The sequence below is a fragment of the Musca autumnalis genome, unplaced genomic scaffold (genome assembly GCF_047663935.1).
Source record: "Musca autumnalis isolate F117 unplaced genomic scaffold, ASM4766393v1 scaffold_4, whole genome shotgun sequence".
Lineage (NCBI taxonomy): Eukaryota > Metazoa > Arthropoda > Insecta > Diptera > Muscidae > Musca > Musca autumnalis.
The window spans coordinates 36352505-36375459 of record NW_027411977.1 but is presented as its reverse complement, the minus strand read 5'-3'; the positions used below and the strand labels follow the sequence as shown (position 1 = coordinate 36375459).

At 40.7% G+C, this 22955-nt stretch overlaps 1 protein-coding gene across 1 annotated transcript in view; it reads right to left on the bottom strand.

The window, feature by feature from the left end:
* The window catches only part of dikar (CECR2 histone acetyl-lysine reader dikar), a 46812-nt gene that overhangs the window by 10250 nt on the left and 13607 nt on the right, over positions 1–22955 (bottom strand). Inside the window, exons 5-8 of the mRNA XM_073980817.1 lie at positions 18460–18639; positions 11440–13131; positions 3863–4669; positions 76–200 (exon numbers count right to left, since the gene is read on the bottom strand). Of these exons, the coding sequence (XP_073836918.1) occupies positions 76–200; positions 3863–4669; positions 11440–13131; positions 18460–18639 (2804 nt within the window). The remainder of the gene's footprint in view (positions 1–75; positions 201–3862; positions 4670–11439; positions 13132–18459; positions 18640–22955) is intronic.

Genomic DNA, 22955 nt, shown 5'->3' with positions numbered 1-22955 from the left:
AAGGGAAGGGAAAAAGAGAGGGGGTAAATGTTAGTGATAGAAATTTGCAAGAACATTATGGGGAAACACACTCACCATTATCATTGCCATTATATAGCCGACAATTATTTACAATTAATTTGAAGTCATTGCGAAAATCGCTGAATTTCTGATATTCTCCATTGTCCAGTTTGTCTTCCATTTTCAAGAGATCCATGGGTCTGAAAAAGATGATATTGAAAATTATTAAGAATTCAGGAAAATTTCATTTTTTAACAATTTTATTGAAGAATTTCCCTCAATTTATATAATAACTTTTATGAGGGAAGTACCCGAAGGTGTTATCCGATATAACCTCCTTGGAACTTGATGTACGTTTGGAAGATATTTTACGATGTTCAAAGTTTCGGCCATATCGGATATTCTATTTGTAAGTATTCATGGCCTTTAGGCCAATAATAATTGTTCCACAAACATCCCATATGGGACAAGGGAGACCGGGGCCACCGTAGTGCAATGGTTAGCACGTCCGCCTTGCACTCAGAAGGTCTGCGGTTCGAATCCCAGGCCAAGCAACATCAAATTTTCAACGGTGGCAAAATTCCCCCTCAGTAATGCTGGCGACATTTCCTGAGTATTTAAGCCATGAAAAACTTCTCTACAAGTGGTGTCGTAAGACACGCCGTTCGGACTCGGCAATAAAAAGTAGGTCCCATATCTTTGAGCCAATATGAATCGGCGTGCACTCATTGATATGAGAGAAGTCTCCCTTGTCCCTTTAGGCCAATACCTCTGGAAATTTTGACTTGTCCCCGTAATAGCGGCCGCTAGTAGGGTCAGATTGATGAGCTTCGTCATACAAACGCTAAGATTTCAATAATTATGAATCTTATATGGGATACGGGTTTTTGGGTCCTTGTCTATGCGCCTTGGAGGTTGCCGCATTTACCTAGAAACAACGTATTCTTGTGCCAAGGCTGAGGGCCTTCGGAATAGCGAACCCTGCTTTACAGTTTTTGATGCGGAGAAGATGATGGTTTCTTAGTCGGCCCAACCACCTTTACTTCCCTACAGCCTGTCGAAGTTCTTCGAAGCGATTCTCCCTCCGCTTTACTCTTGCCTTTCAGGGTTGAGTCGGGCTTAAAAACATACCCAATCGCCAATTGGGTTCAATTCAGTCAATCAATTGGGTTGGGTTCGTTTTCCAAGGGGGATCTAAAGGATCCATTTAGAGATTGGTCGTAACTACCTCTTCAATGTTGGGCTTTTTCTCCTTAGCTTTCTGGTCAAGGACAGCTGCATCAGACATCGATGGGTTGGTTGACTGCCTTAGAGCGGGCCTTCGGAAGAGCGAAGCCGCTTCACAGTTTTTTGCTGCGGAGATTTGTTCGTCTTCTCAGAACCAACCATCTGCTTCTTACAGCTTGTGGAAGTTCCGAGAACCGATTGTCACTCTGCTTTACCCTTGCCCTTCCGGTTTGAGTCGGGCTTAGACACAGACCCATTCTTTAATTTATCTTTTTTACGGATGTAGTTTGGTTTAGGGGTAGGTTCCTTTAGCCTTCTTCATTCCTTTCAGGGTTAGGCTCGTTTTCCACTGGGTAGGTATCTAAAGTATCCGCCGTATACAGAGGAAAGAAGATCGGGCATCCTAAAAAGATTTCTCTCTATTATATGTCACTTATCTAACCCCAGCATATCGGGGGTCCAAGAGATCCCTAAGGTTAAAGAGACACGTGGAATCAGCTCGGTCAGAGGCTACACTCCGCCATTTGTGATAAAACATATCACAAAAAACCACTTCCCATCCGCCACCTGGAAACAAACATCCAGAAGGAGAATGACATCTCCCTTGGCAAGTAAGAGATAACTGCAGCATGAGTTATGACGAACTTGCAAGCTGGATGGATCCGGAGATGGAAACCATTGAACACGTGTTATGTCGCTTTCCTATGCTTAGCCGTACTTGACAGCGGTTTTTTAGGCAGCTATGCCAGGCCAGTTTTCACTTAACTTCGTGATTCTAATTGGACGATAATCCCTCCTTTTTCTTCAAAGTTCTACCCTACACCCCACCCCTCTTCAGCTATATGTCTTTCCTACCTGTTTTCTGATTTAATTTTCAGGCTAAGGTCTCCAAGGGAAGCAGCGGTAACCGGATATGGCAGTTGCGCTGCATAAAGCGGAGGTTAAGTTATATCATAGGTTGCCAAGCTGCCGAGAAACAGTTTTGAGTTATCTGGTTAAGGAACTTCCTTCTTAGACCAGTTGTTGTTTTTGTAGCCGCATGAAACCAACGTAGAATCATAGGTTTGACAGCCGTTGGCCGAAACACTATAGTCTCGGGTCAATCCGGCACGAAAGGACCCGCTGCCGTGGGATTGTCTTTGACCAGTATCAGGCCTATCCCTAGAACACATATCGCAACTTTAAAGAATGGATGTATGAGCGGCAGGTGACAAATATAGATCACAATATTGAGGGACCACAATGCTAACAGACAGGCCTCAAATATAGTTACTAACTCTTCCCCATGACAGTCGAGTCTACGATATGAACCGAACCCAGACTTGTTGACAACTGAATGAGCCAGATGTCGAGAATTCGACCCATCGTAACCGAAGTCTAAAAAATTGACAATCTGGACCCGCTACTGAAGACAGGCAGAGATGAATCGTGCAGACCGATTTCAATTTTGACAAAGACCTCACTCCCCAGATATTTCCAGAAATAGGTATCCGACTGTCAATGATCACCATGGATTCACACAAAGCCCACAGCACACTGCACACCATATCCACAGAAATTGGCCGAGAACTTAAACAAGAAAGGCAGTGCCACAGAACAGTGTTGATGGCCCATGGTTCATAAAAGCCTGTAATACCGTCAACCATGCCACATTAGAGACAAAGAAATTTTGTAGACCTCTAAAACCATGTAAGCTGCCGTAGATTGTTGACAGCCACTTCACTGGGAGATCAGCGGCCCATTGTGGAATGGAAAGGATAAGGCCAAGAAAGAGGTAGGAGGAGAATAGATATAACACAGAGGTAGGGAAGAGAAAGTGGATTAACTGAACTTACTGAGTCTAGGATGACCCGCCCATATCCACTCAAGGCTCCTGCAATGAGTTAGCATGACTGAGGGGTCTATGGAGGAGGGGTGATGGTATCTCACGCCCACCAAACGGCCTGTCTTTTCAAAGGCAGGCAGCCTAGGATACCGGAAGAGAAGGTGATCGATTGTATCAGTCTCTTACACATCCTCTCACAGACATAACCTGCAATACTCACTGTTTTTGTCCTCCTACTTACTTGTCTTAGATCTAATGACCAGAATGACCACTACAGCGATTCTGCAGTGGAATTCTGTAACACATGTTTTGAGTTACAGACAAAAATCGGTAAAATTGAAACGTAAAATTATAATTGAAAAATATTAATAAAAATTGGCATCACTGTTGCTATCGATAGGACTCAACGACAACTTTATTTTGCTTGTTAAGTTAACGAAAATTTTCGGTAAATACCGATATTTGTCGGTAACTCGAAAAATGAGTTACAGAATTCCACTACTAATAAAATCGTCCTCGCAAAACACAGATATTTGCAAAAATAAGAAAGTCTTTAAGTCGCTGGCACTTGCGGAGCTAACAAAGAAACCTTGGAAACCTATGCAGCATCAGTGTGGTATGCGATTGTTTGTGCAATGCATTGGAAATATACCCAAGCCTGGCAAAATGCCGCCCACCCATGAATGAGAGACTTTTTGAGACCTTTATCGAAAGTAATCCAACTCCCAAAGTATAATCTTCCTTCCTAACAAATAAATTAAATTGAATAAAAAAATAATAAAAATTAAAAGAACAAATCGTTTCACTTACCTTCGTATTATGGAATAGTATCTGGGTGCAATATCCTCCTCCACGGGATCCATAAAGGGCCACGCATCACGATGATTTTTCACATAGACCAGAACTTTGTGCATGCCAATTTGTAGGACCTCCTCCATTTCGGTAAAGCTAAGAACATTTGTTGTGATGGAATTTTTGTTCGTACAATAATTGTTGTAGTTGTTGATGTTGGTGGTGGAGGTTGTTGAAGTGTTGGAATAGTATAGAGATTTGGTTGATGCATGATGATGGTGTTGGTGTTTTTGTGATTGATATTTGTGATAGGATGTTGATGATTTTTTATGTACATATGGGGAATCATGTTGGATTAGGGAATTATTGTTGTTATGGTGTGGTTGATGATGATGTTGTTGTTGATGATTATTGGGAAATTGTGCAATAGTTGTATTAGTAACATTATTACTAGTGGAAGTTGTTAAATGAGAATGTGTATCGTTAGTGCGGTTGTTGTTGTTGACAATAGAAGTAGAGGAGGAGGACAAACAAGAAGTGGAAGAGGTAGTAGTGGTGGTAGTAGTAGAGGAAGTATTGTGAATGTTATGTGTTTGGTGTTTTAAATATCGTTTAGTTGGTGGTATTGTGGCCATGTCAGGTGTGGCCATTGCTGTGCTCGACCTGCTGGATGTTCTACTGCTAATATTGTGATGTTGACTATTGTCGTTACTGATCATGGATGAACAGGGTGCTAACTGGTGGTCGTGGTCCTGCTGTTGAAACTGATGATGTTGTTGGCTTTTGTGGCCCTTGTTATTGTTGCTCTTGCTACAAATTTTATTGCTACATACAACATAGATTTTTTTGTTCGTTTGTGTTTGGTTGTTTTGGAGAAGGGATTTGGTGATGGTTTCGCATCGATTCGAAAGTTGGAATTGGTGATCGTGATGTTTGATTGGTTGGTTGGTGTTGAGAAAATGGATGATGAAGGGTTGGTTGGTGTGGTTGATAGTGATTTTTACATTTTTTTGTTTGGACAAACAATTTACACAATTGCATGATTTAATTACGTTTTGTTGTTGTTACACACACACAAAAGAAAAATTAAGAAGGAAGAGGGTACAAAATACAAATTGGTACTTGTTTAGATGATTATTTATTTACAAATGAAATTGGTTTGTTTTGATTTGTTTTGATTTGTAAGAGTACTCGGAAAGGAGAGACAACAAAAAAAATTATAGGAAGAATGTTTGGAACAAGATTTTGTACTAAATTTTACAAAGGAAAATAAAAACATATGTATAAAGCATGCCATAGTATAAAAAGCATATTATGAAACTAATTTATTCTAGGGATGGATGGTGAAGAAAAACTACTATTTCGAAATTAATATTTTTTTCTTTTATCAAGCCATAATGGTAAAGTTTTAAATCTATAAAGCAATTTTCAAAATATAGGCTGACCTCCAAGATGTTTCACCACAAAGTCGGTGCTGAGGTAAAATACAGAAAATCGGTTTAGTATTGACTACTTGTGTATACATTTTGTATAGCTGCGTTACCGAAAGCAGTTCATTTGTAAAGACATACATAACGGCTATCTACAGGTTTTCCAACAGCAACCCAAACTAAAATCATATCAACAATATGAAATTTATAGTTTCTATATTCCATCACATAGACGAGGAAGACTGCACCAATTGGACGAGCGCTGCAAATAGTTACAACTTTTTGATCACAACTCACTAAGTAGGTCCATAAAGCGCTGCAAATAGTTACAACATTTTGATCACAGCTCACTAAGTAGGTCCATAAAGAAAGCAATTCCCACACAGATGTAACTCAGCCGTTGGCCGAAACACTATGGTCTCTGGTCAATACGGCACATTTCGCAACATTAAAGAATGGATTTATGAGCGGAAGATGACAAATCTAAATCACACTATTTAGGGGACCACAATGCTAACAGACAGGCCTCAAATATCGTTACTAACTTTTCCCCCGACAGTCGAGTCTACGATGTGAACCGAACGCAGACTTGCTCGGCCAAGGATAGTCACATACCGAGACTAAATTTTGTATTTCATGAGCCGGACTTTTCAATGGTAATGATGAAACAACTGAATGAGCCAGAAGTCGAGAATTCCACCCATCGTAACCGAAGCTATCGACTATGCTGGGTACCAGGACACTGCGATTAATGGGTAATGAAAAAGCAGACGAATTTGCTAGACGAGGATCGCAGTCTACAGATCTAACAATCGCTGACTTTGAATAGTATTTATACTGATACAGTTACAAAGACGCCGTGGTGCAGTGGTTGTTGTTGGCTCGATGGGATGTAGCCACAGATCCACTAGAGTTAGATGAGTGGGTTTGACAGGGCAGTTGAATAGGTGCACTGTGTCGTGCGGACCCATGCCGCATACTGGGAGGATGTTTTGCACGATGCGATCGATCTTTGCCCTATATGAATTTAAGCGACTCCAAAATTCCGAGCGTAGTTGAGTCAAAACTACTCGGTTTGTCGTGGCAGCTGACGCTCCTCAGCTGCGATAGATGGGGTTTGGACTTTATTCACACTATATTTACTTATGGTCTTAGCAACTGTGTCCGTGTGAATGATATTTAAATCTGCTTGATGTGCCTGTTGATCTAGGGGTTCTCTCCTGTATCGTTGGACCTCTTCCTCTAGAACGTGGATATCCTTCCTGATGTGCCTGGGTGTGTCGGGCCTACCCACAAGATGGTAACGTTTGTGACAGGCTAAATGCCTATCTCATCGATCTTGTAGAGTTTTTCCACGCGAGGAATATGAAAATATCCATCACTAAGTCATCAGCCACACTGTTCACCACATGGACGGCGCAAATGAAGCTCCCACTGAATGTGCAGGTCGACGGCGCAATTATTCCGACCTCAAACTACCCCAAAGTCCTAGGGGTCACATTCGATAGCATGTATAAGTCGTCCCAGCATACTACAGTTATCTGCGATAAGCTGAGAAACAGGAAAAAGGTCCTCAAGTCCCTAGGCGGCAGCACTTGGGGTGCGGATAAAGAAACCTTGTTAACCAAATACAACGCGATAGGTCGGTCTGTGGTAAGCTATGCGGCGCCAGCGTGGTTTGCTAACGTAAGTGATACCCAATGGGATAAAATACAAATCTGCCAGAATGCTGCCCTGAGAACAGCTATACGGTGTCATCTCATGTCTGCAGTGGACCATTTACATGAGGAGACCAAGATCCTTCCGTCGACACAACAGTATGTTGACGATGCAGTACTTGCTTGGATGCTATAGGCAAGACCACCCAAATCACTATCTGGTGGATATGCCTGAACCCCCCGGCAAGTTAGGGAGGATTATCGAGATCTGGAGAGAGGTGCAAAGATATAAAAGAGAACCTCTAGATCAACGTGCATACTAGGCATGTTTAAGGGACATTCACTCTGATGCGGTTGCAGAGGCTCTGTCAGCCTACAGTGCGAATATCGTCCTCGACCGATCATCCACCACCCGTGGCAGCAGAAGAACAACAGCTGCCAAGACAAACGAGAGTCGTGTTGGCACAACTTAGATCTGGTTGGTGCAGCCGGCTCAATTGTTACTGGGCCAAAATTGATGGCACGCGGAATATCTGCCAAGCATGTGGCACCAGTCCGCATACTACGCAGCACCTGTTTAACTGCCCAGCCCATCCGACTAACTTAACTCCACTCTCTCTTTGGACGAATCCTATTCAGGTGGCGTCCTTTCTGAACTTGGAGCTGGAGGCAGACCCGAATCAATAAAGTAAAGATTTACATGTACTTGTAGAAGCTGCTACAACAACAACAACAAGATGGTGATTGGGATGGCTCTCACGGTAACACCCGAGCAAGTACTGCAACGAAAGCATCTCATTGTGTTGGTGTACTGGAAAAGAACCTTTGCCTCCTCATGTAGATGGTCCATTGAAGATATAATCTCTGGGACCAAAAACTGGAGCCGCTGAGCGGCCTATCGCGTTATATGTGGTCAACAAGGTTTCGTTGCTTGCACCCCAAGTGGTGCCGGCTAGGGACTTGAGGACCTTGTTCCTACTTCTCAGTTTGTCGCAGATAGCTGTGAAATTTTAGGGCAGTTTGTGGTCGGAATTCTGCTACCATCCATGTGGTGCAATGGTAAGCCCATCCGCCTTGCACTCAGAACGTCTGCGGTTCAGTCCCAGACCAGAACATCAAAATTATCGACGGTAGCACCCCATTTAATAGTTATCGTGTCCACGCAGCCATTTTAGTTGGTCGCCTAGGACATTTTAGAATTTTCCGGTTACTATGTCAACACGCAAGAACTTGCCCAAGAAGATATCATTATAATCAGGTCAACAATGACGATCTTTTGTGATAATTTCAAAACGAACCTTGAACAGCCCTTAAGCAAAAACGTTGAACTTTTATGACGGAGGTACCCGAGAGATTCTTCTGATATGACATTATTAGCAGTTAATGATAGCCCCCAAGGAGGGGTGCTCTCACCGTTACTGTGGCTACTTGTTATAAACAATATTTTGACTGATCTGGACAATCAAGGTATAAAAGTTGTTGCCTATGCGGACGACGATGTACTACTGATTTCCGGTAAATTTCCGTCAACCATTTCGGAGCTTATGCAAGAAGCATTATCGACGCTGTCGCGCTGGGCTAAGGCCAATGACCTTGGAGTAAACCCAACCAAGACAGAACTGGTAATGTTCAAGAGAAAGCGTAAGCTCGGCGTATTTGTACCACCAACACTGGATGGAGTGCAGTTTCAGCTCTCGCCCGATGCAAAGTACCTTTGCACAATCCTGGATTGTCAATTGCGATGGAACAGGAATGCCGAGGAAAGGGCGAAGAGAGGATTGATTGCACTTTATTCATTAAGAATTCTATTGGGAAAAGTTGGGGTCTAAACCCATCGATTATACACTGATTATACACTGATTGTGGTTAGACCCATCATATCCTAGGGTTCTCTTGTTTGGTGGTACTCACTGCGCCAAAAATCGACATCCGGTAGGCTTGACAAGGTACAAAGAGCTGCCTCGATTCTCATAACTGGAGCCACCAGCATTACACCACAGGCTGCTCTGAACGCAATGCTGAACTTAAAACCACTGAGTCTCAGGCAACTCGCAGTGCCCTACGGATGCATGAACAGGATCTCTGGCGCGGTTGTACCTATGGGCATGGATGTATCCTGAACGAATCAGGCATAAATGTAAACCAACGCGGAAAACTGAGCGACTATATATCACCAGTCCTGAGATTTGACGATATAGACGTCGTTATACCTAGTAGAGACGACTGGAACCGCAGTAACCACCCTCTGGACGGTCTGGCTTTGTATACAGATGGATCCAAGATGGAGGAAGGTACCGGGGCTGGCGTCTACTGTGAAAGGCTGCCTCTTGAGTGCACCTACAGGCTAGACAGCAACTGTAGTGTCTTCCAGGCTGAAATCTTCGCGATTTGGAAGGCAGCGGAATTGATAAAAAGTTTGGATACAGAAATCTTTGAACCGGTGACTATCTTTGTGGATAGTCAAGCGGCTCTTAAAGCCATCAAATCCTGCAGCATCAAATCCGATGTCGTCCTTAAGTGTAGATCAGCCTTGGGAACGCTAACTAACGGCTTCCGGCTATGCTGGCTACCAGGACACCGCGACTATCTGGGTAATGAAAGAGCAGACGAATTAGTTAGACGAGGATCGCAGTCTACAGATCTAGCTATTGCTGACTCTATTAAACCACCCATTTGTCATTTCTTTCAAAAAATTGAAACGTTCTCTGACGAAAGAGCCACTGAATTGTGGCATAATGAACCTAGGTGCATTGTGGCAAGATCCATACGGCCGTCTCTGTCAGTCTAAAGAACGAACTCTCTGTTGAACCTGAGTAAAGCTGATGTTAGAGTAACGATGGGAGTCATTACTGGACACTGCTATATTAGGGCCCATACCATCAAATGGGATGAGGATGCTACTGACTACTGCAGACTCTGTGAGGATGAGGAGGAGTTAGAGACGATCGAGCACATCCTGTGTCGTTGTCCAGCCCTGGTTCGTAGACGGCATAGGTTAGTAGGTGTTCACTTTCCACCGTGTCTAACTTTTCTACTCAACTGTGGAACCTGCTGTAACCTACAACATCATCAAAAATCTGAAATGGCTGGGACAGCGCAACCTGAACGCGTAAATTATGTTTCAACTATTCTGCCTACCATTAATAATCTTTTTTCCTTCTCTAAAACTATTTCTCCCCTCTTAAACTTTCTGGTAATTTATTCGTTTTTTCCTTTTCTAACAACTTCCTCTTTTTATTTCTTCCCCCTATCCTCTCTTTTCCATCTCCTCTTTTCTTTGCCGCTTTTTTCCTCTTTTTTTCTACTGGATGATCAGAATGGACCGGAAGGTCTCCGAGTGACGCAGTCACAAGTTAGTGGCTGCACATCCCCTAACCAAACCTAATGATAGCCCACATGGACTACCTTCGGTAAAAATTCCAAAATGATTTGCCCTTAAACTGCATCTCCGAACATGATCTAAATTTGGGACAAATATTACGATGTACAATGTTTGGGTTATAAGAGGTTGAAATACAATGGCCCACGCATTGTACTGTAGCGATGAGACTTGTACTCCTTGTACCTTAATTGCTGATGTGTGGAGAGCGTAAAATATCAAATTAGAGGATTGTCGCACGAAAAATGTAACGAAAAACCGCAAAAAATGTCGAATTAGAGGAGGAACGTACCAAGCCTACTTTGTTATATAGTTGTTGTTACCTCAATATAACACTGTGACCAAAGTTTAATGTTGATATATGCATTGAAGTAATTTTAGCCGCTGTTACCCCTCTGTGGATTGGTAAAAAACATAGTCCATATTTACATTAGGCAATTTTCCTTGCGGCAATTGCCAGTTTGTCGGTGAGAGACGGTGTTGAGAGGCAAAGTGTTACCATATGCCTCACCTCTCTCTCCTTCAAACCGACAATTGCCGCAAGGAAAATTGCCGAATGTAAATATCGACATACAAACTACCAAATCTATTCCATTCACAAACTAAAGGTAAGGTCGCATTAGGCAAATATTTTATCCCATGACAGTCAGTGTGCCCCTACTGAGAGCAAGTGAGCATATATTTCAATCCATTATTTCGCTGACCCTCTCTCAGTAAACGTGCACTGACAGTCGCTGAAGCAAATATTTGCCTAATGTGACTTTACCATAAGATAATTACCAATAAACAGCCAATGTTTTTTGGGGAAGCGAAAACGATGAACAAACCTCTTTATTTTCTTTTTCCGAACCAAGTATTACAAAATGCAAATATTTCAAATAATAATCTCAAACTATGAACAAAAAAAAAGCAAAAATATTATTATAAGCATGCTGCAATGAATATGAGGGAGCAGTTAAAATAGCAAAAGACAAATAATTTGTATCTAAATCTAAAAGCAGTTTAGCCAATAATGAAGGAGAACAAGTAGTATATAAAGATGAAGACAGAGTTGTAGTGATATGTTATGAAGAGAATATTTGTTGTAGAAAGATAAGAAATAAGAAAAGAGACATATTTACAACTTACTCATCGGCACTTTTTTCTGAACTCTGTGAAGAAATGTTGGTCTTTGAATTTGTTGTGGTGGTGGTGGTGTTACTGGTATCTTCACGTTCTCCCTTGGAAGCTTGCGTTGAGGAGGCAGCAGCAGCAGCATCAGTATTATTTGCTTTGGTATTGGATTTTGATTTACGGCCTCCAGCTTTTGTTGCTGTGGTGTTGCTACTGGAGCTATCTGTGGATTTTTGTTTCTTATTGGCCATAGTGGTGGAATTTTTTGTTTTATGTGAGTTTGCTGTTGTTGTTGCTGTGGAATTGGAGGATGACGTTGTACCGGAATCTTGCAAGGCAGGTGGTATAAATATATTGCCAGTTAATGAGGAAAGAGAATTATTTGTTTGACGACCTGGTAATTTCATATTTGTAGCTGGAGCCATATCCTGCTGTAGAGCAGCTACAATGTTGTGTGAAGCGGACTGTTTGTCTTTTTCTTTTTTAATAGAAGTTACAGCAGCAGCAACACTTGCCAATGATTCGCCGTGCAGATTATTGTGGGTTCCAGCTGATGGCGTTGTTGTATTACTGTCAATAGCAGAGTTGTTGTTGTTGTGATTGTGACTGCCGTGATTTTGTGGTAAAAATAAATGTAGACTTTCTGTAGGCACCACACCCAATGCACGACAAAAATTCTCCTTATCTTCAGGGCTTAATACTGGTTCTTCTTCATCGATGTGATTTCGATGATATGGTGCCAAAGATGAGCCGCCCTGTGCCGCTACTGAGGCGTGATGGTTATTGTGTTTGGCTAGTTTTTCGGATAGTAAATGTAATTGTGTTGGAGATATTTGTTGAGAATGTAGCGTATCCTTTTTAATATCCGCCGATATCACCACTTCCTCTTCAGAAAGATTATGATGGTGTTGCTGATGATGATCAGTTGTAGCTTCTACTGATGTTGTTCTATTGCTGTGTTTTTGTTTCTTACGGTGTTCTTTGGATTTCTTTTTTTGTTTCTTTTGAGATTTTTTCTTCTTGTGGTGATGATGATGATGGTGGTGGTGATGATGATGTGATTTTTTATTTAGTTTTGATTGTTTCTCTTCCTCGTCTTGTTGGTTGTGCTGTTGTTCCTGTTCCTCGGCAATGTGTTCATTGGTATTTTGATTATCGTTATGTGTTGTTAAATGTTTATTGTAATTTGTTGCACTGTGATATTCTTCTTCTTGTTCCGGTTGCTGTTCTTCCGACTCCTCTTGCAATAATGTTATTTCTCTCTTTGTTAATGCTTCTTCTTCGGCTTCTTGCTCCGGTGCTGGCAAAACTTCCTGCTCTTCTTGTTCCTCGTTTGGTTCTAATTTAATATTCTTTAATAGATTTAAATGTTCATCTGTCAGTGTTGTTGTATAATCGATAACTTTGTGGCTATTTTGTTGTTGATTAATGTAATCTCCCTCTGGCGTTGTTGTTGCTGCTTGATGTTGATAATCTAAGAAAGATTGTTGTTGTTGTTGCTGATTTCTGTTGTAATGGTCTTCGGCATCATCATCTTCATCATAATATCGATCAGTTTCACCTTCCTCCTCGTCGTCGTCCTCGTCTTCGGGTGTTAGACAAAACGTTTCTCGATGTCCTAAAAAATCACTCGAATTTGTGGTTATGGTACGACGCAAAGAACTGGCATAAGTTGAGATACCGCTGGCTGTCGATGTTGATTGCGAGCTGCAAAATTGAAAATAATTAAAAAGAAAAAAAATATACGTTAGTTTTAAATATTTTTGAAAATTGCAAAGACAAAAAGAATATTATGGAGATCATGCAATATGTGTAGTAAAAGTGGTGGTTAAAAATAAAATAACAAGAAACAATAACAAAAAGCTAATTAAAAATTAAGAAATTTAAAATTTGTTAACAGAAATTAAAACTTTTTGGCTATCGATTTCCTGTAGTGTTCAAGGACTATAAACGTTTCAAAATACAAAAACGTGAATTTTTAAAAATTATTTTTGAAACGTTTTAAAATACTTAAAGGTAGATTTCTAAAGATTATTTTTTGAGAGCTTTCCAAATCTACAAAATTGGATTTTTTAAGACTATTTTTGAGGACCTTTCAAAATTTTCAAACGTGGATTACTTAAAATTATTTTTCAGGACCTTTCAAAATCCTCAAACGTGGATTTCTTAAAATTATTTTTGAGGACCTTTCAAAATTTTCAAACGTGGATTTCTTAAAATTATTCTTGAGGACCTTTCAAAATCCTCAAACGTGGATTTCTTAAAATTATTTTTGAAGACTTAAAATCTGCAAACGTGGATTTATTAAAATTATTTTTGAGGACCTTTCAAAATCTTCAAACTTAGATTTTTAAGGATTATTTTTGAGGAACTTTAAAAATCTCCCAATGTGGGTTTTTAATGATTGTTTTTGGGGACCTTTCAAAATCTACAAACGTGGATTTTTAAAGATTATTTCTGGGACCTTTGAAAATCTACAAACGTGGATTTTTAAATATTATTTCTGTGAACTTTCAAAAAAATCCACAAACGTGAATTTTTAATGATTATTTTTGGAATCTTTCAAAATTTGCAGACATGGATTTTTAAGGATTTTATTGTGGGTCCTTTCAAAATTTGCATACATGGATTTTTGAAGATTATTTTTGGGTCCTTTCAAAATTTCCAAAGGTGGATTTTTAATGATAATTTTTGGCACCTAGACTAGTTTTGGGCAGAGCTCCGAATATTCGCTCTAATTCGCTCGAATTCCACTCGCGAGTGAAACTCTTCTTGAATTCGAGCCAGTTGAGCAAATTGCCCCCTTTCCCAACAAAAACTTACGCCACCCACAAGTAAACTTGTCCCACCCCCACAAAAAAATGCACCCAAAAAAACTTTCACTCTCCCCCCAAATTTTCACTCCGGAGTAAATCGGAGCTCTGGTTTTTGGAACTTTCAAAATCTGTAAACGTGGATTTTTAAAGATTATTTTTTATGACCTTTAAAAATATGAAGGCGTAGATTTCTAAAGAATTTTTTTCTCTCAAAGATCTGAGGTCCTAGGGTAGCAATTGGACCTTTTTGTTTCATTTAGAGAATGTGTCTGAACCAAAGGTTATGCAGGTGTGATCTCCTACCCATTAGAGATCCGCTATCTCCGGGGGTAAGCGAGCACGTGCCTATCGGTGTTTTAGGTTTACATTAGTGTGCCGGCTGCATTAAACCAAAGCATCGTTGATACCTGGGAGCCTCAACGAGTAACAAACGTGCAATAGTGTGCCGACTGTATTAAACCAAAGCATCGTCGATACCTGGGGGCCTCAACGAGTGAGTAATAAATAAACGTGGATTTTTGAAAATAATTTTTTGAAACCTATAAAAATATATTAATTTGGATTTTTAGATATCTTCTTCTACCAGGGATGACGATCACTTAGGTGGAAGAGGTTGTAGAGAAGGAGATGGAGCACTTCCCAACATCTGCACCGACTTAGACGCTGGGCTAAGGCCAATGGCCTTGGAGTAAACCCAACCAAGACAGAACTGGTAATGATCACGAGAAAGCGTAAGCTCGGCGTATTTGTACCACCAACACTGGATGGAGTGCAGCTTCAGCTCTCGCCCGAGGCAAAGTACCTCGGCACTATCCTGGACTGTCAATTGCGATGGAACAGGAATGCTGAGGAAAGGGCGAAGAAAGGATTGACTGCACTTTATTCATGTAAGAATTCCATTGGGAAAAGTTGGGGCCTAAGCCCATCGATTATACACTGGTTGTATAACACCGTGGTTAGACCCATCGACAAATCGACATCAGGTAGGCTCCACAAGGTACAAAGACCAGCCTCGATCCTCATAACTGGAGCCACAAGGAGCACACCACAGGCTGCTCTGAACGCAATGCTGAACATAAAACCGCTGAGTCTCAGCATTAAGTCTCAAGCAACTCGCAGTGCCCTACGGCTGCATGAACAGGATCTCTGGCGCAGTTATGCCTATGGGCATGGTTGTATCCTGAATGAATCAGGCATAAATGTGAACCAACGCGGAAAACTGAGCGACTATATATCACCAGTCCTGAGATTTGACGATATAGACGTCGTTATACCTAGTAGAGATGACTGGAACCGCAGTAACCCCCCTCTGGACGGAGGAAGGTACCGGGGCTGGCGTCTACAGTGAAAGGCTATCTCTTGTAGTGTCTTCCAGGCTGAAATCTTCGCGATTTGGAAGGCAGCGGAATTGATAAAAAGTTTGGATGCAGAAATCTTTGAACCGGTGACTATCTTTGTGGATAGCCAAGCGGCTCTTAAAGCCATCAAATCCTGCAACATCAAATCCGATGTCGTCCTTAAGTGTAGATCAGTCTTGGGAACGCTAACTAACGGCTTCCGGCTATGCTGGGTACCAGGACACCGCGACTATCTGGGTAATGAAAGAGCAGACGAATTAGCTAGGCGAGGATAGCAGTCCACAGACCTAGCTATCGCTGACTCTATCAAACCACCCATTTGTCATTTCTTTCAAAATATTAAAACGTTCTCTGACGAAAGAGCCAGTGAATTGTGGCATAATGAACCTAGGTGCATTGTGGCAAGATCCATATGGCCGTCTCTGTCAGTCAAAAGAACGAACTCTCTGCTGAACCTGAGTAAAGCTGAAGTTAGAGTAACGACGGAAGTCATTACTGGACACTGCTACATCAGGGCCCATACCAAAAAATGGGATGAGGATGTTACTGACTACTGCAGACTGTGTGAGGACGAGGAGGAGTTAGAGACGATCGAGCACATCTTGTGTCGTTGTCCAGCTGGTAGACGGCGTAGGTTAGTAGGTGCTCACTTCCCACCGTATCTAGCTTTCTACTCAACTGTGGAGCCTGCTGTGATCTACAACATCATCAAAAATCTGAAGTGGCTGGGTGGGACAGCGCAACCTGAACGCGTAAATAAATTCAACTATTCTGCCTACCATTAAAAATAAATTTTTTCTCCTACTCTAAAACTATCACTCCACGCTTAAGCATTCTTGTAATCTATTCGTTCTTTCACTGCGCTAACAACTTTTTCTTTTTATTTTTTTCCCCTATCCTCCCTTTTTCCACCTCCTCTTTTCCTGCAGTTTTTTTCTACTGGATGATCACAATGGACCGGAAGGTCTCCGAGTGACGCAGTCACAATTAGTGCCTGCACATCCCCTAACCTAACGGGCAACTAGACTACAGTCACTGCCTGAAACCATCCCCCCAAAGGGCAGACGCAGACGAAACAACCACAAGCGTACGCATAAACCACAAAAGGCGTTACCTAGAGTAAGGGAATCTTGTTCCTCTATTTTGGATCTTGGGGAAAACTACTACGATGTGCAAACTTTGGTCCAATGTCAGTCATTTCATTCGACCAGCTATTTTAGTTGGATTGGACAGTAGGATTTTTAGAGCCTTCCGTGAAGAAAATTATATCATTGTAATCTGGTCCTTCGGTAAAAAATTTCAGAAAGATGCTCAAGTAGCCCCTAAACTGAACTTAATTAAAAAATTTTAACTTTTTGGGGGAGGTACCACTGCCGATATAGGTCATCTTCGAACTTGTTTTAAATTAGAGAGAAATATTGCGATGTTTAGGAAGTATGGGCGTACCCCCATGATAAAAATAATATCGTTGTAATCAGGACCACAATGACTACATTCGGGAAAAATTTCCAAATGATCCTCGAACAGTTCTTAAACTGCACTTGAGCCAAAATTTAGTGGCACTCGAAAATGTTCTCTAATTTAGACCTTCTTGGAAGCTAATGTACGTTTGGAAAAAATTTACGAGGTGAAAAGACTGATATGGTCCATATTCGAGCATTTTCTATGTCTGGTAGAAATATTACCAAATTGGATACTCCTTCGAGAGTTATCGTGCGCAGCATTTTAGCGAAAAATGTTGTACTTTTGTGAGTACAAACATTTAGTGTTCTAAAACCATTATTGCTACAAAGCACCTTTTTACGATATCAAAGTGTATATACCCTCCTATTTAGCCTAAAGTATGGATGATATAAAAAAGCTTAAAATAAAAATGAGAAAACTAAACCTAAACGAAATTGTTAAAATGAAATACAACAAATAATATCAAAAAATTAACAATAATAATAATAAATCAATAAATAAAGCATGCTTACATAATTTGTTAAAAGAAACGAATTGTTTTTGTGGGCCTGTTGTGGCTGAAACAATCATTCAATCAATCAACATGATCCAATCAGAAGCCGAAACAGAAGAGGATGATGGTTGGTTATTATTATTTTTTGTTTGTATTAAAATTTTTGTTTCATAGTTTTTTGTTTTTGGCATAAAAATTAAATGATGATGTCTCAAACAAATCTCTGGAATCGTTCGGTCAGAAGAATAAAACGCCCAGCCACAGTGTTTCGGGACAAAGCAGAAAACTCCAAAATATGTTCCTCCTCTTCTTTTTTAGCCAAAAAATGTAAAACCAAAAAATAAACAGAACTTGTTATTTGTTGTCTGTCTTTTGTATGAAATTTATGATCAAACAGTAAATTTCGATTCGAAAGTGGCAGGCGGCATGTATTCTTTGTTTTGTGGTTTGCTTTGTAAAACGCTTGGCGCAATGATTTGTTTGATGCGATCAAAATAAAAAATTTGGTTAACAGAAAAATATGAATAACTGATAATAAGTAATAAAAAAAAGAAAAGCCAACAAATGATCCAGAAACAAATTAAAGGCAATGAAGGATGTAATGTTGGACTGTATTATATGTTGTGTGGTTGGTTGTTGGGTGTGGACGTTGGAAGAATTGGTGGTGCTTTAGTATGTTGGAATTATGTTATGATTATTGTGGATGTTGTTGTTGTTGGTTTTTGGAGTTGATGATGATGCAGGTGTTTGGTGGGTGGTGGTGGTGGTTTAATATGCTTAACACATTTTGTAAGTATTTCTTTTCATATACAGAGTTCTTGTGTTGTTGCTTTTTTGAGTTTGGCTTTTATTTTTTCAGATTTGGTTTTATTCTTTTTCTAGGAGACTATTTTGACGTGCTAACCATCTGCGAGCTCTAAGTTGTGAGCCTGTTGGAACGTTTTTTCGCGGCGGCTGTTCAAATTGTAAACATTGACGCTGTCTTTGTTTGCGTTCTTTTTCAAGTCGTTCTTTTTCTAGACGTTCCTTTTCTTGACGTTCAGCCAAACTGCGTATACGACTTGAATTGCGCACTAGCAGTAATCTGAAAAGATGTAGAGAAAAAAGGAAATGTTATTAGATAAAATTCCATGGCTATGTTATTCTAAACTGAAAAGAGTATCGGAATAAATCAAAAAGGAATGAAATTTTGAAAATATCTTACATCGAGAAGTATCGTAATCTTAGGACTATTTTGAAGATAATTTGCAAAGAATATTTCTACCATGCCGTTCAACTACCGACATTCTGAACCAAATTTATGACTTCGACCTACGGGCCAAGGCCAATACGAGCTACTCGAATAATATAAAGTAACAGTTGGTTTTGCCGACATCTAAATACCCTCAGCCCATGATTGCACAAAGAACTAGAATTTTTAGGGTTTTGTAGGGTAGGTGTAGTAGTGTAGTGCTCCTAATTACTCCACTGGAAGACCCTATCTTATAGAGGCCATTATAGGGAGAAGCATGGAGAACAAAAGACTATTAACAACTTATTCCCAGATTCGTATGAATGAGTGGTGCTAAATAAATTATTGTAAATAAATTGATTGTAGTATACTAGCCACATACAGTCTGTCGCAAAAGTTAGTATACACCGTTAAAACCAAAATGTATTAGGGATAAATATAACTATAACTTATTGAAAACAACAAACAATTAGTTTCATTTGATAGACAAGAAGGTTGTCTTCCGTAATAACAATTAAAAGTGCGCAATATTTGCATACATTAGCAAATGTACGGTTCGAATCCCAAAAAGACCAAAATTTATGTCGCAAAAGTTAGTATACAGCGGAGAATCCTCGTGGAACTGTGTAAAAAATTCTTGATATTTTTGAACAAAATGAAACTAAATCTGTATTTAAGATCATAAGGAGTTTTTTAATTGGCTTTAATGGCAGTTATAGTACTTATAGTGACAAGTCCAACGTACTCTGGATCGTAAAATCCACAGAAATTGGTCATCTACAAATACAACAACTGTAGCGACAAAATTCCGGATGTTATGTCCTGTTTATGAATTCTAAACCCATGAAATGCTCAGAAAAGCTATAGAGTTTCAATATGTGGTGATCTTGATCGAGTTTCGACTTGTCCTGTTTGAAAAAACGGGAATTTCTTGAAGTAAACCCATACTTTTGAGGCCATTGTCCTTTTGAAACATGTAACAATCCTTAATCCTTACACATAAGGACTTTCCTTTTGAGTTAATTTTCTCACAAATGCTGCCCCCTTTCATATTCCCACCAAAAGTAAATAGTAGGAGAACCTCAAGGTCCGTTGTAAGCGCTACAGTTATACTGTCCTACCGGCCTTATAGCAGTATCGGACATGCTTCTCGTGTCCCAAGTGTCTAATGTCCTACTAATGTCTAATGAACTACTTCTAACTGATCCATTTAGTTGTATTTTGGTCCTAAGTGAAGCGAACACAGCTTTTCAGAACGTTTTTGCACAATCCATGCGTTATAACAGCAGAGAAAGCTCTGTATTAAAATTTTAAATTAGCTATCATATACTTCTGTGGTGGTGGAGTATCTCTGCGGGGTTACACTAGAATTTGAGGTTCTCCTACTATTTATTTTTGGTGGGAATGTGAAAAGAGACTTAATTTGTGAGAAATTTAACTCAAAATGAAAGTCTTTATGTGTAAGGATTAAGGATTATTACATGTTTCAAAAGGACAATGGCCTCAAAAGTATGGGTTTCCTTCAAGAAATTCCCGGTTCTTCAAACAGGACAAGTCGAAACTCGTTCAAGATCACCCCATATTGAAACTATAGAGCTTCTCTGAGCATGTCATGGCTTTAGAATTCATAAACAGGACATAACATCCGGAATTTTGTCGCTACAGTTGTTGTATTTGTAGATGACCATTTTTTGTGGATTTTACGATCCAGAGTACGTTGGACTTGTCACTATAAGTACTATAACTGCCATTAAAGCCAATTAATATACTCATGATCTTAAGTACAGATTTAGTTTCATTTTGTTCAAAAATATCAAGAATTTTTTACACAGTTCCACAAGGATTCTCCGTTGTATACTAATTTTTGCGACATAAATTTTGGTCTTTTTGGGATTCGAACCGTACATTTGCTAATGTATGCAAATATTGCGCACTTTTAATTGTTATTACGGAAGACAACCTTCTTGTCTATCAAATAAAACTAATTGTTTGTTGTTTTCAATAAGTTATAGTGATATTTATCCCTAATACATTTTGGTTTCAACGGTGTATACTAACTTTTGCGACAGACTGTATGGCCATTTGGCTTGGCTTTGAAATGAATAAATTTAAATAAAAATAAATAAATAAATATTGGGAAATGTAGGAGCACATTTCTCAGGAAGTATTTTCTTCCCTTGGCAAAAATAAGTGTCCTTAAGCTGGTCTTTTGTGGAAGAGATACCCGAAGGTATGAACCGACATAGTCCACCTGGCAACCCGTCATTTCCCTTGGATCAGGCCATCTCCCCATAACTGTCTCCATTAGCAGACCACCCGATTTCATTACCTCTGAACGCCGCACATTCCTCAATCATAAGAAAGCTAATTGGGAGGGTTTCAGAGAGTTAACCAATCACCGCTTCAGAGAACTACCCAATCCTTCTGATGTTCGGGTAGCGGAAAGGACGCTCCGAGACATCATCAGCGCTGCAGCCGCTCGCCATATCCTTGCTTGTCGAATACCCGAAGTAAGACCAAACTTCCCAGCAGAGGCGACGGGATTAGCAAATGAGCGTGATGAGCTTCGCCGAACCAAACCCAATGACCCCAGAGTCAGGGAGCTGACACTGGAAGTTAACAGGCTGGTCGGCGAGCATAAGCGGAACAAGTGGTTAAATCATCTGAAGAGTTGCAACATTGGAGCCGGTATAGGTGAATTGCGGGCAACGAATAAGTTCAATTTTTTTTCAATTCAATTTATTTTCATAAATGGGAACCTAGCCCATAGAGCCAAGAGCGGTTCCAAAAGCTACAAAACAAAAGTCAATCTCGAACCCTGGAAGAAGGGAAGATAGGACCTCAGTCACGTTTGGCGAAGTTACGTTGACTGACCCGAAGAGGTGCGCAAGTTATTTCAATCGACAGTTTGTCGAGCACCCCGAGAGTGACAGGGCGAAGAGAAGAGTATTACGTCGCATCAGATCACTTCCTGCCGAGGATTATTATTATTAATATCCAGGTTCCTAGGTGGAACATAGGGCCACTCCTGCCGAGGATGAACCACCACAATTTACAATGGATGATGTTGCCAATGCCATCAGAAACGCTAAATCATCCAAAGCGTTGGGCCCTTATGGAATCTCCATGGTAATGCAGAAGCAGCTGGATGGGCCGGGAGTGGAGTATCTCACTTAAGTTCTCAACTTGTCGCTAGCCACTATCATTGTTCCCGAAGTCTGGAAAATGGGCAGGGTGGTCCCACTACGGAAGCCCGGCAAGGATGCCAGCAAAAGTAAATCGTACAGGCCTATTTCGCTTTTGTCGCCCGTAGCAAAGACCCTTGAGGACTTAGTCCTCCCCAGTATCAGAAATAGCTATCAAGCTGCCGATCATCAGCATGGATTCCGTAAGTAGAACAGCACGACAACTGCTCTGCACGCCATTACCACACATATCGTAGCGTATGCGGATGATTGCACGATCCTGGCGTCGGTTACCTATCATGATGACATCTGTGAGAGTCTGAACAACTATTTAACCGATTAACCTTCTTCCATTCGAGGAATATGCAGATTTCCGCCACAGATTACAGCCACTCTGTTCACCACATGGACAGCGCAGTTTGGACGTGAGTTGAATGTCGTGGTCGACGGTAGCAGAATTCCGACCACAAACTGCCCTAAAATTTTAGGGGTCACATTCGACACTACATTCACGTCGTGCGCACACGCCACATCTATCTGCGACAAGCTTAAAAGCAGAAACAAGGTCCTCAAGTCCCTAGCCGGCAGCACTTGGGTTGCAGATAAAGAAACCTTGTTGACCACATATAACGGGTTAGGTCGGTCTGTGGTAAGCTATGCGGCACCAGTCTGGTCCCCGAGGTTATGTGATACGAATTGGAAAAAGATTCAAACTTGCCAGAATGCCGCCCTGAGAACAGCAAAAGGGTGCCTCCTCAAATCTTCAGTGGACCATCTCCATGAGGAGGCAAAGATTCTTCCAGTAAAGCAACACAATGAGATGCTTTCGTTGCAGTACCTGATTGGATGTTGCCGTGTGAGCCATCCCAATCACTATCTTGTGGGTAGGCCCGACACATTCAGGCAGATCAGGAAGGATATCCATGCTCTAGAGGGAGAGGTCCAACGATTCAGGAGAGAACCCCTAGATCAACAAGCATATCA